Source organism: Schistocerca cancellata, chromosome 1, assembly GCF_023864275.1.
Source record: "Schistocerca cancellata isolate TAMUIC-IGC-003103 chromosome 1, iqSchCanc2.1, whole genome shotgun sequence".
In the NCBI taxonomy this organism is placed as follows: domain Eukaryota; kingdom Metazoa; phylum Arthropoda; class Insecta; order Orthoptera; family Acrididae; genus Schistocerca; species Schistocerca cancellata.
In genome coordinates, this window is record NC_064626.1 from 986,115,278 (window position 1) to 986,129,231 (window position 13,954).

A 13,954-nucleotide genomic window follows, 5' to 3' on the forward strand; every position below is an offset into this window, starting at 1 on the left:
TTGTTCCCATCTACTAGTACCTGCAATCATCCTAGCTACTTTCATATCCGTAACCTCAACCTTGTTGATAAGGTAACCTGAATCCACCCAGCTTTCGCTCCCATACAACAAAGTTGGTCGAAAGATTGAACGGTGCACAGATAACTTAGTCTTGGTACTGACTTCCTTCTTGCAGAAGAGAGTAGATCGTAGCTGAGCGCTCACTACATTAGCTTTGCTACACCTCGCTTCCAGTTCTTTCACTATGTTGCCATCCTGTGAGAATATGCATCCTAAGTACTTGAAACCGTCCACCTGTTCTAACTTTGTTCCTCCTATTTGGCACTCAATCCGTTTATATTTCTTTCCCACTGACATTACTTTTGTTTTGGAGATGCTAATCTTCATACCATAGTCCTTACATTTCTGATCTAGCTCTGAAATATTACTTTGCAAACTTTCAATCGAATCTGCCATCACAACTAAGTCATCCGCATATGCAAGACTGCTTATTTTGTGTTCACATATCTTAATCTCACCCAGCCAGTCTATTGTTTTCAACATATGATCCATGAATAATATGAACAACAGTGGAGACAGGTTGCAGCCTTGTCTTACCCCTGAAACTACTCTGAACCATGAACTCAATTTACCGTCAACTCTAACTGCTGCCTGACTATCCATGTAAAGACATTTAATTGCTTGCAAAAGTTTGCCTCGTATTCCATAATCTTGTAGAACAGACAATAACTTCCTCCTAGGAACCCGGTCATATGCCTTTTCTAGATCTATAAAGCATAGATACAATTCCCTGTTCCACTCATAACACTTCTCCATTATTTGCCGTAAGCTAAAGATCTGGTCCTGACAACCTCTAAGAGGCCTAAACCCACACTGATTTTCATCCAATTGGTCCTCAACTAATACTCGCACTTTCCTTTCAACAATACCTGAGAAGATTTTACCCACAACGCTGATTAAAGAGATACCTCTGTAGTTGTTACAATCTTTTCTGTTTCCATGTTTAAAGATTGGTGTGATTACTGCTTTTGTCCAGTCTGATGGAACCTGTCCCGACTCCCAGGCCATTTCAATTATCCTGTGTAGCAATTTAAGACCTGACATTCCACTGTATTTGATGAGTTCCGACTTAATTTCATCCACCCCAGCCGCTTTATTGCACTGCAATCTATTCACCATTTTTTCCACTTCCTCAAATGTGATCCTATTTCCATCATCATTCCTATCCCATTCTACCTCGAAATCTAAAACATTACTGATCGCATTTTCACCTACATTGAGAAACTCTTCAAAATATTCCCTCCATCTTCCCAAGGCATCCACAGGATTCACCAACAGTTTTCCTGACCTGTCCAAAATACTTGTCATTTCCTTCTTACCTCCCTTTCGAAGACTGCTAATTACACTCCAGAATGGTTTTCCAGCAGCTTGACCCATAGTCTCCAACCTGTTTCCAAAGTCTTCCCACGATTTCTTCTTGGATGCTGCAATTATCTGTTTGGCTTTGTTTCTTTCTTCAACATAACTTTCTCTGTCTACCTGGGTTCTGGTATGTAGCCATTTTTGATACGCCTTCTTTTTCCTTTTACAGGCTGCCTTGACTGTATCATTCCACCAAGCTGTTTGCTTCTTCCTACTTTTACACACTACTGTTCCAAGACATTCTTTAGCCACTTCTAGTACTGTGTCCCTGTACCTTGTCCATTCCTTTTCCAATGACTGTAATTGGCTACATTCAACTAACTGGTACCTTTCTGAGATCGCTGTTATGTACTTGTGCCTGATTTCCTTATCCTGAACTTTCTCCACTCTTATCCTACTACATATGGACCTGACCTCCTGCACTTTCGGCCTCACAATCCCAATTTCACTGCAGATTAAATAATGATCAGTGTCATCAAAGAATCCCCCTGAATACACGTGTGTCCCTCACAGCCTTCCTGAATTCCTGATCTGTTACTATATAGTCAATGACAGATCTGGTTCCCCTGCCTTCCCAAGTATACCGGTGAATGTTCTTATGTTTAAAAAAGGAGTTTGTGATTACTAAGCCCATACTGGCACAGAAATCCAAGAGTTGTTTCCCGTTCCTGTTGGCCTCCATATCCTCTCCAAATTTACCCATAACCTTTTCATACCCTTCTGTTCGATTTCCAATCCTGGCATTAAAATCACCCATGAGCAGAACACTGTCCTTGTCCTTTACTCTAACAACTACATCACTGAGTGCCTCATAAAAACTATCCATCTTATCTTGATCTGTCCCTTCACAATGCGAATATACTGACACAATCCTAATTTTCTTACTAGACACTGTCAAATCTATCCACATCAGTCGTTCGTTTACATACCTTATTGCAACTACGCTGGGTTCCATTTCTTTCCTGATGTAAAGCCCTACACCCCAATGTGCTATTCCTGCTTTGACTCCTGACAGGTAGACCTTGTATTCTCCCACTTCCTCTTCTTTCTCACCCCTTACCCGAATGTCACTAACAGCTAAAACGTCCAGCCCCATCTTACTTGCAGCCTCTGCCAGCTCTACCTTCTTCCCAGAGTAGCCCCCATTGATATTAATAGCTCCCCATCTCATTACCATTTGTTTGCCAAGTCGTATCTTAGGAGTCCCTGATTTGTCAGTTAGAGGTGGGACTCCGTCACCTCCAAAGGTCCGAGGCATTTTGCTCTGATTGTTGCCAGCATCATATTTAAAGTACCAGGGAAGCAGGTTGCTAGCCTTACTTGCTCCGAGTCCCATTGGGTTTTACCCCTAACGGCTGAGGGACTAACCGGTGGATTTGGTAGTCTTTGCCGAATGAGCACTAAGGTGACCACGACTCAGAATATGTCCAAGATGCCCAGCCTTATTCCAAAGTAACTGGTATCCCGACTGTCAGGACCACTTACTTGGCCACTCATACGTTGCCCGTGGTTCATGAACTAGGACATGACTACAGGAACCCACACCATGAACCACTGTTAATAACAAATTTCATAAGAGAGTATATATACTGAGAAGCTACTGTGAATATCCCTAGATCCTTAAATAAATGTCTGCAGGATGATCTTGGGTGGACTCCAGCTATTATTCTGATTACACGCTTTTGTGCAATAAATACTTTATTCCTCAGTGATGAGTTACCCCAAAATATGATGCCATATGAAAGCAACGAGTGAAAATAGGCGTAGTAAGCTAATTTACTAAGATGTTTATCACCAAAATTTGCAATGCCCCTTATTGCATAAGTAGCTGAACTCAAACGTTTCAGCAGATCATCAATCTGTTTCTTCCAATTTAATCTCTCATCAATGGACACACCTAAAAATTTGGAATATTCTACCTTAGCTATATGCTTCTGATTAAGTTCTATATTTATTAATGGCGTCATACCATTCACTGTATGGAACTGTATGTACTGTGTCTTATCAAAATTCAGTGAGAGTCCGTTTACAAGGAACCACTTAGTAATTTTCTGAAAGACAGTATTGACAATTTCATTAGTTAATTCTTGTTTGTCAGGTGTGATTACTATACTTGTATCATCAGCAAAGAGAACTAACTTTGCCTCTTCATGAATATAGAATGGCAAGTCATTAATATATATTAAGAACAACAAAGGACCCAAGACTGACACTTGTGGAACCCCATTCTTGATAGTTCCCCAGTTTGAGGAATGTGCTGATCTTTGCATATTATGAGAACTACTTATTTCAACTTTCTGCACTCTTCCAGTTAGGTACGAATTAAACCATTTGTGCACTGTCCCACTCATGCCACAATACTTGAGCTTGTCTAGCAGAATTTCATGATTTACACAATCAAAAGCCTTTGAGAGATCACAAAAAATCCCAATGGGTGGTGTTCGGTTATTCAGATCATTCAAAATTTGATTGGTGAAAGCATATATGGCATTTTCTCCCCCTTGTCTGTATCAGAGACGAGTATTTCAGACAGCAATCTTGGAAAGGCTTTTGCCAAGAGAGTTATATGATTCCCTGTAGAAACTACATTTTTATTTAATTCACCAGCAATGCTCAGAAAATGATTGTTAAATACTGTACATATATCTGACTTATCAGTAATTGGAATATTTTTACTGCAGACTGACTTTATATTGAAAGGGTACAATACCGCCCGACATTGAAAATAGGTACAACATTCTTCGTTATTCTTGTCACTACAATATATTTTTTGTAAAAATAACTCAATTTCAATTAATATAGCGAAGCCGGATACCAGTTTTGGAAAGAATGACAATTTATTTATTTAATTGATCACATGTGCACTCCCACAAAATAAATCCCTACATCCAGTTTGGTGAGATCTGTGAAATGAATGAATGTATGGTCGTCTGCTAACCGCAGATAGTGAATGTGAATATATGATCATCTTTGAGACGATCCTTTGGTCACCTTTGGTGGAACCAAAGAGATGAACCTTACCGGAGCTTTGAGAACCTGAAATGTGGCTGACCAATACGGTAGCATGGTCTTCCCCCACCTCGACAGAGGTGCGAGATGACCTGAAGAACGGCCATGTTTCAACACTCTGCCGCTGGATCTATTGTTGGTAAGACCTGTCTTAGGCGTGCTCCGTAAGGACAAAAGAGTGGAGACGTGGTATGGATGTGAAATACTTAAGAGTAGTTTAGAATAATAATTTCTCTATTTGAGGAACTTTTGTGGGGAGAATTAAATGTCAGGCAGGTAATATTAATGGGATTGTAGTAATCTTCGGAAGTGACCAATGGTCACAATGAAACCACATGTAGCAATAAGTTGAAATACTTCTGAGTGCTTAAGTTAAGCTGAATTACTAGCGTGTGTACTATAAGTTGGAAATACACTCCTGGAAATGGAAAAAAGAACACATTGACACCGGTGTGTCAGACCCACCATACTTGCTCTGGACACTGCGAGAGGGCTGTACAAGCAATGATCACACGCACGGCACAGCGGACACACCAGGAACCGCGGTGTTGGCCGTCGAATGGCGCTAGCTGCGCAGCATTTGTGCACCGCCGCCGTCAGTGTCAGCCAGTTTGCCGTGGCATACGGAGCTCCATCGCAGTCTTTAACACTGGTAGCATGCCGCGACAGTGTGGACGTGAACCATATGTGCAGTTGACGGACTTTGAGCGAGGGCGTATAGTGGGCATGCGGGAGGCCAGGTGGACGTACCGCCGAATTGCTCAACACGTGGGGCGTGAGGTCTCCACAGTACATTGATGTTGTCGCCAGTGGTCGGCGGAAGCTGCACGTGCCCGTCGACCTGGGACCGGACCGCAGCGACGCACGGATGCACGCCAAGACCGTATGATCCTACGCAGTGCCGTAGGGGACCGCACCGCCACTTCCCAGCAAATTAGGGACACTGTTGCTCCTGGGGTATCGGCGAGGACCATTCGCAACCGTCTCCATGCAGCTGGGCTACGGTCCCGCACACCGTTAGGCCGTCTTCCGCTCACGCCCCAACATCGTGCAGTCCGCCTCCAGTGGTGTCGCGACAGGCGTGAATGGAGGGACGAATGGAGACGTGTCGTCTTCAGCGATGAGAGTCGCTTCTGCCTTGGTGCCAATTATGGTCGTATGCGTGTTTGGCGCCGTGCAGGTGAGCGCCACAATCAGGACTGCATACGACCGAGGCACACAGGGCCAACACCCGGCATCAAGGTGTGGGGAGCGATCTCCTACACTGGCCGTACACCACTGGTGATCGTCGAGGGGACACTTAATAGTGCACGGTACATCCAAACCGTCATCGAACCCATCGTTCTACCATTCCTAGACTGGCAAGGGAACTTGCTGTTCCAACAGGACAATGCACGTCCGCATGTATCCCGTGCCACCCAACGTGCTGTAGAAAGTGTAAGTCAACTACCCTGGCCAGCAAGATCTCCGGATCTGTCCCCCATTGAGCATGTTTGGGACTGGATGAAGCGTCGTCTCACGCGGTCTGCACGTCCAGCACGAACGCTGGTCCAACTGAGGCGCCAGGTGGAAATGGCATGGCAAGCCGTTCCACAGGACTACATCCAGCATCTCTACGATCGTCTCCATGGGAGAATAGCAGCCTGCATTGCTGCGAAAGGTGGATATACACTGTACTAGTGCCGACATTGTGCATGCTCTGTTGCCTGTGTCTATGTGCCTGTGGTTCTGTCAGTGTGATCATGTGATGTATCTGACCCCAGGAATGTGTCAATAAAGTTTCCCCTTCCTGGGACAATGAATTCACGGTGTTCTTATTTCAATTTCCAGGAGTGTATTTAAGAAATGGCGTGTGCAGGACTTGAAATTAGAGACGAGTACATCCACGTGGTGAGTACTGTGTGAGTCTCAATCTGTGTATGAGACAAAGGATAAAGAGAAGTACTCGTCCATGGTATCAGTTGAGGACTTGCGTGTGCGATGAATATGTTCTTAATATTACATTGCGTGTTATGTTTCCGTGTGACGCTTGATTCAAACTATAATACTCTGAGAGAGAAGCAAGGTGAGTCAGCCGTCTATCCAGCAACGCCACTTGGCTTGCATTGCATAGGAAGATGTGCATATATCGTCCAGAATTCGTAGTAGGAAAGAAAAGTTACGAAGTGGGGCAGTGTCGTGTGAAACTGGGATGAATACTAATTGAAGTGGGAAAGCTGAAAGTGATGTGATTATAATGTTGTGACTATTCCATATGTTGTATTCCATGTTGCAGTGTGGTGTATGTCATGTAATTTAAGTATGTGTGGTTTGCATGAGAGAGTAGCAAGGTAGTTTCAGAGGTAGTGGGCTATGCATGTTCCTTTTGTATTGCTCGGTCTGGAGGAAAGTTTCATGATGATGGTTGTGAGAGTCGAAGTGTGAGATATAGCAAAAGATCCACCATCCTATCCAGAAATTGCACTGTAGCATTAAATAATTACGAGACCATAAGATAGAGAATCACCAATGTGCCCTCTGGGCGGAATTTCTAATGTGTTATTGTTGTAGGTTATGGAATTTGTGTGTTTATGTTATAGAATTTATCGGAAGAAATAAGATAGTGAAAAGAAAAAGATTGGTGGCCTTTTCCTTCGAATTGTATGTTGTCATGATATCCAGAATTTATAATGTGTGCGCCATTCATATTCAGTGCGATGGCCACGTGTTGATCAAAGACGTTAAATAAGAAAAAAAATGTGGTATTGCCAGTGCGTAGTGAACAGTCAGTGTTCTGTAAATTACTGATAGTCAGATGTGCGTTTCCGTTGCGTAATATTCATATAGGAGTGTAATTTGTAACTTAATTGTGAGTACGAGAATTCATGTTACTCGATAAATAAGAATGAATACACTCGCTTGGCAGACCACTCATCTTGCAGGCCTGACTGCTTGATGCCACAGTATGAGCAAGGCATGAGGGTGCCTCTCAATATCATCCAACTGACTGCTGACCAGACACTTCCTTCACAACTGACCATATGGGTTTAATTTTATCCTGTGAATTAGCTATTCTATTTGCGTACCACATACTCTCTGCCTTCCTAATAACATTTTTAAGCACCTTATAATACTGTTTGTAGTGGGTTACTACAGCTTGATTGTGGCTACTTCTAACATTTAGATATAATTCCTGCTTTGTTCCACATGATATCCCTATCCCACTAGTCAGCTGCCTGGGCTGCCTATTACTGGTAGTACCTCGATTAGAATTTTCTATTGGAAAGCAACTCTCAAAGAGCATGAGAAATGTGTTAAGGAAAGCATTATATTTATCATCTATGTTATCGGCACTATAAACATCCTTCCACTCTTGTTCCTTGCTTCTGGCATATCGAATGCAAAATAAATAAATAAATTCAGATGGCCGCATCCACACTGACCATCATTTCACGTCACGTCATGGCACATCATGGCAACATCAAGGTTTCTAGGAAAGAAAGTTTGGCGACAGACGTCATCCGTCCTTTGTTGATCACTTGACCCACAAATTCATTTCCTCCCGATACACGGCCATGTGCACATCTCCATATTAGGTTTTTCCATGATTTTCGCGGTTAATGAGTTGTTCCTGTTTCGTTACTTTTGTTATAAACTGTTTCATTGAGTTATTTCTTATGTTAAAATTTATAATTCTTTAATGTTGTTTTTGTTGCTGTAGTCTTCAGTCCGAAGACTGGTTTGATGCACCTATCCACACTAGTCTATCATGTGCAACCCTCTTCATAACTGAATAACTACTGCAACTTACACCCTTCTGAATCTCCTTACTGTATTCATCTCTTGGTACCCCTCTATGAGTTTTACCCTCCCACTTCACTTCAGTACTAAATTGGTGATCCCTTGATGTCTCAGAATGTGTCCTATCAGCTGATCGTTTCTTTTTGTCAAGTTGTGTCTCAAATTTCTTGTTTCCCCAATTCTACTCAGTTCCTCCTCGTTATTTACATGATCTACCCATCTAACCTTTAACTTTCTTCTGAAGCAACACATTTCGAAAGCTTCTAATCTCTTCTTTTCTAAACTGTTTATCGTCCGAGACACACTTCAGTGCATGGCTTTACTCCAGACAAATACTTTCAGAAAAGACTTCCTAATGCTTAAATCTTTATTTGATGTTAACAAATTTCTTTCCTTCATAAACACTTTTTTTGCCATTTCCAGTCTACATTTTATATCCTGTCTACTTCGGCAGTCATCAGCTATTTTGCTGCCAAAGTAGCAAAACTCATCTACCACTTTAAGTGTCTTGTTTCTTAATCTAATTCCCTCAACATCACCTGATTTAATTCGACTACATTCTTGTTTTACTTTTGTTAATGTTCATCTTATCCATTTTTCAAAACACTGTCCATTCCATTCGATTTCTCTTTCAAGTCCTTTGCTGTCCCTGCCAGAATTAGAATGTCACTGGCAAACCTTGAAGATTTTAATCCTTCTCCCTGAATTTTAATTTGTAATATATTTTTTCTTTGGTTTCTTTTCCTACTCATTCAATATAAAGATTGAATAACATTCAATATACAGATTGAAAAATATACAGATTAAATAACTGTCTTACTCCTTTCTCAACCATTGCTTCCCTTTCATGTCCCTTGACTCATATTACTGCCATCTGGAATTACTGCCGTCTGGTTTCTGTACAAGTTGTAAATAGCGTTTCGCTTCCTGTATTTTACCCATGCTACCTTCAAAACTTCAAAGAGAGTATCCCAGTCAACAATGTCAAAAGCTGTCTCTAATTCTTCAAGTGCTACAAATATAGGTTTGGCTTTCCTAAACCTCCCTTTTAAGATAAGTCGAAGGGTCAGTATTGCCTCATGTGTTCCTACATTTCTCTGGAATACAAACTGTTCTCCTCCAATGTCAGCTTCTAGCAGTTTTTTCATTCTTCTGTAAAGAATTCGTGTTGGTGTTTTGTAGCCATGACTTATTAAACAAATAATTACGTAATTTTCACACCCATCAGCAACTGTTTTCTTTGGAATTGGAATTATTATATTCTTTTTGAAGTCTGAGGATATTTCGCCTGTCTCATACACCTTTCGCACCAGATGGGAGAGTTTTATCATGGCTGGTTCTCCCAAAGTTATCAGCTGCACTGATGGAGTATTGTCTACTCCCAGGGCCTTGTTTCGACTTAGGTCTTTCAGACTCTGTCAAATTATTCTTGCAGTATCGTATTTCCTATCTTACCTTCATCTACGTCCACTTCTCTTTCTATAATACTGTCGTCAAGTTTATCTCCCTTGTAGAGACCCCTATATACTTCTTGTGCCTTTCACCTTTCCCTTCTTTGCTTAGAACAGGTTTCCCATCTGAGCTCTTCATATTCACACAGTTGCACCCCTTTCCCACAAAGGCCTGTTTAATTTTTCTGTAAGTGGTATCTATCTTTTTCCTAATGAAATATGTTTCTAAATCCCATATTTGTCCTCTAGTCATTCCTGCTTACCCATTTCACAATTCATGTAAATCTGACTTGTTAAACGTTTGTATTGTGTTTCGCCAGCTGCATTTGATGTACCAGGGTGGTTTGAAAAGTTCTTAGAACGGAATAGAAAAAAAGTACTTAAATCACTGAACCTTTTTTGACTTTTCAATGTAGTTTCCTTGTAGATTAATGCATTTGGTCCAACGTTGTTCCAGTGCCTTGATTGCACCTCGAAAATGAGTTTCCTCCAGGTCTGAAAACTGTTGTCAACTCCATCTATCAATTCTCTGTTTGAAGTGAATCTTTGCCCACACAAAAAATTAAATTTTGGGAATAGATGGAAGTCTGATGGAGCCATATTAGGTAAATAAGGCGGGTGTGGCAACTATTCATATCTTAGTTCATGTAATTTTGCCATGGCGACGGCACATGTGAGCAGGTGCCCTTGTATTGTTGCTCCACCCACCTTGCAAATAATTTTTTTCATTTTTAATTTTTCAGTTAAAATGTGATGTACCCTTTCAGATGACATCTGTAAAGCATGAGCAATTTCACGCACTTTCAATTGGCGATCCTCCATGACAATTTTGTGCACTTTTGCAATGATTTCTGGAGAAGTGACACATCTTGGCCGACCACTGCAGGGATCATCATCTAATCTCTCGCAACCTAATTTAAATTAATTCATCCAACAGTTCAATATGAAGTAACAGAGTCCCCCAGCGTATTCTGAAAATCGGCATGAATGTCCTTTGCTTTCATACGTTTCTATACGAAGTACTTAATCATTGCTCAAATCTCGATTTTTTTTCCATCTTCGCAAACCACTATACAGAAACAACAAAAGAGCCACGTCACTGCCACAACTCTGTTCCATGAGCACAGATGTGGCACGTGTTTACAGGTAACAGTCCAATGTATATCACATGAACAATACGTTGCACTAGCCCTGATCTCACGTGGTGATTCCGAGAACTTTTCAAATCACTCTTGCATTTTTGTGTTTTTTCCTTTCATCAATTAAATTCCATATCTCGTGTTATCCAAGGATGTGTTGCAATGTGACGGACAGTGTTAATACGCCTTGATGTGATAGTGCTGTGATTTGATGGTATTGTAAAAGACAGTGTGAATTTTCCTTAATCTGCACAGCTCCAAAACTTAGAGAAAATTATCACTGCTTATGTAAATATTGTTTTGAAAGGTTTCAAAAAAATTCATTACCATGGACAACAAAAATGAACAAATTTCTGAAAGGAATGACAAATTACCTCTTTGCTACATTGACTTAAGGCCAATTCACACGGGCCATCACGTTATGTCTTGTCACATCATAAGAGTTCGCAATGTATTTCAAATAGCAGCATCCACTCTGGCCGTCACATATGGCGCCGTCAAGTTTTCTTTGGAAGTCAGTTTTGATGGCCGACATCATCCTTCCATTATTGATCACGTGATCCCCCCAAGCCACCTTCCTCCTGATTCACAGCCATTCACACATCTCCATATTTCGTTTCAACATGGTTCTTATGGTTGATATCAGTTGTTTGTTCTTCGTTATTTGTTACAAATTGTTTTGTTTCATAATTTTTTCTGTTGCAACTTATAATCAATAATGAAAGATTAACTGAAGCAGTGAGACGGCAGTCTGAACTTTAAAACATGAGTGTACTGAATTACTTGCCCTCTACTACAATTATAAAGTGGTTTTTTATGGATACTGGCACTGCATTTAACATTTTACAGTGAAATGGACTGTAAGACAGCTGCAACTTGAGGTGAAAACAGTACTGCAGTTAGAATCGGATTGATTAGTAAGAGGAATTTATTTTTATATTATCAGGCATGTGTAATGTTTCATAAAGAAATGGACTGAAACCTTCAGACACTGTAACAGTGGCACAAAATTTTTTTGTGAAGTATAAATTAAGTAATGTATTAGAATTGTTTGTGTATGTATGTATTTGTGGCTGGTTTGGTTGTTGTTAAGTAGCTCTCTGGACTGTGTGTGAAACAGTTTTGCAAGCATCAATGGTCAATATTTATGTGTCTTCTTTAGCTAACCCAATACAAATAAGACACTTGCACTACCAAAAACAAAATACAAGAAAAATTATAAATCGTGAAGGGAAAGGTATTGAGGGAGATTTGACTACTGCACAAAAATTTCTGCTGGACTGGCAACTAAACTTACCCTTAAACAAACCAATTTTTCATGAGACGATGCGTTAGCTCATAATGGTCTCGTTCTTCTAGCATTTTTATGTGCAGCTTGATGTAACAAATGAAAAAAACTTGCTCTTTGAGTTCTCAAAATACTTATAAAATGTAGATTCCTCTTCCTCGAGCTCCTTGTACAGTGTGGGAAATCCTCCTTCTGTACTAAGTAATGACAATTTTCGCTTCTATGCTCGTTTATGTGTTGTTTTGCACTTTTGTCTTCCTTCTCTAATATACAGCTCTCCCTGCAAGCTGCAAATCATTTGAGTCCAATAAATGTCATTTTCGTACAAATGTGGACTCCAGTATCCATATATCTAAGCTACCACACTGTGTATGTGCATTTCACATACGAAATCAGTTGAAAATCGTCTTGTGAAGATCGCAATTCCCGTAAAAAAACAGTTGAAGACAGCAATGCAAGTTGAGATCACATGACTTAAATTAACTTGATGTGATGTGACGTGACAGACACTGTGAATATGTACATCTAGATGTGGTGGTGTTGTGATGTAACGGTGTCATGATAGCCAGTGTGAATGGCCTTTGTGCAACTTATCTTACAGCCACAGATAAATTCTCTACGTATTTAAAGTCCACAGGCAACGATCTGTTCGCAAGATTATCCACATTCTTCACATTTATGTAGGCAGATTGCATAATGTGAATAGATCATTTGCACTGTGCCGATTGGCACATCTTTGCCTTTTGACAGGTTTGTGTCAGTTGATGGGTTGTGTGTCGTGCATTGCTGGGTAGACTGCTATAGCAGCCAGAACGGTTGTTACATGGGAGACCATCGAGAGGTAACCAGTAAGTGTGGGCTATATGTGGGGCATAACAGGACCTCTCTGTAACAAGTGGGACTACAGCAGTCAGTGTCTGTGACTCATGTGGAAATCTGTAGTGATTGCTGGTGTGTGGACTTTGGTCACTATCTTTAGCGAGGAACTAGACCCATGTAGCATGGACATGATGGTATGATTCTTTTCATGGAACTTAGTAGATGGGAGCAGCTTTCTCTTCTGTAGTACAGATGGGCTGAGTCAATGGCTGTTATGTGGTGCACCTTCTGAGTAATTCCATGTGGAAGGGCATTTGCTGCTCTGAACTAACATTGTTCACTGCTTGTTATCAAGGTGTTTTGCCACTGACTCATGGGAGATATAGTTGGTCCTTGCATTATGGCCCCCTAAGCAACTTAGAACTAATGTAACACAAGATACGTTATTGGTGATTGTCTACCTGTCAGATTAGTGCGCATGCTGTAGTGCGAGTATACAGTCTGCAGTACAGTGTTGTGGGGTCTGGGTTTTAGTGCATTTTTGGTATCAAACTATTTTTACCTAACTGTGGAGTGTTAATTACATCATCAGACCTCACGATTTTTCTGCATCTTCCTATGCAGCAGGAGCTCTATTGTGTAGTACCTGTGTTTCAGATGAACCTTACATATGGTAATTAGTGTTACCTCTTTAGGCAGAAAACAAAAAGTCCCCAAACAAGTGATGGCAACTGGATGAATGAAAATGTACAATGCCGATGACAGAAGATGCAACTACGAGAGCCATTTCGCCAATGATTGTGAGCTATGTAAAGTTTATTTTGTATCTTGATGATCCTTATGACCTATATTAATGTGATCAAAATATCCACGGGTGTACTGCCGGTCTACAGTGTCCAACGGGCACAATATTTCGGCGATCATACATGTCGCCATCATCAGGTGAACTGACGGACTGAGCTCCTGTGAACGTGCCAGCACGGAGATCCGTACGCTATGGCTGCTCAGGGGGAATTGGGTTCGGTCGCGGCGGCGGCCGATTTAAA

The 13,954-nt window shown here is 41.1% G+C and overlaps 1 protein-coding gene across 1 annotated transcript; it reads right to left on the minus strand.

The window, feature by feature from the left end:
- Positions 1-1,897: 1,897 nt before the first annotated feature.
- On the minus strand, positions 1,898-2,758 carry LOC126119999 (craniofacial development protein 2-like). The gene has a single exon (XM_049915074.1). The coding sequence runs from the start codon at positions 2,756-2,758 to the stop codon at positions 1,898-1,900; it is 861 nt and encodes a 286-aa protein (XP_049771031.1).
- Between the last annotated feature and the right edge of the window lie 11,196 nt (positions 2,759-13,954).

Coding starts and splice junctions, on each gene's coding strand:
- LOC126119999 (XM_049915074.1), bottom strand. CDS start 2,758: ATGGGACTCGGAGCAAGTAAGGCTAGCAACCTGCTTCCCTGGTACTTT.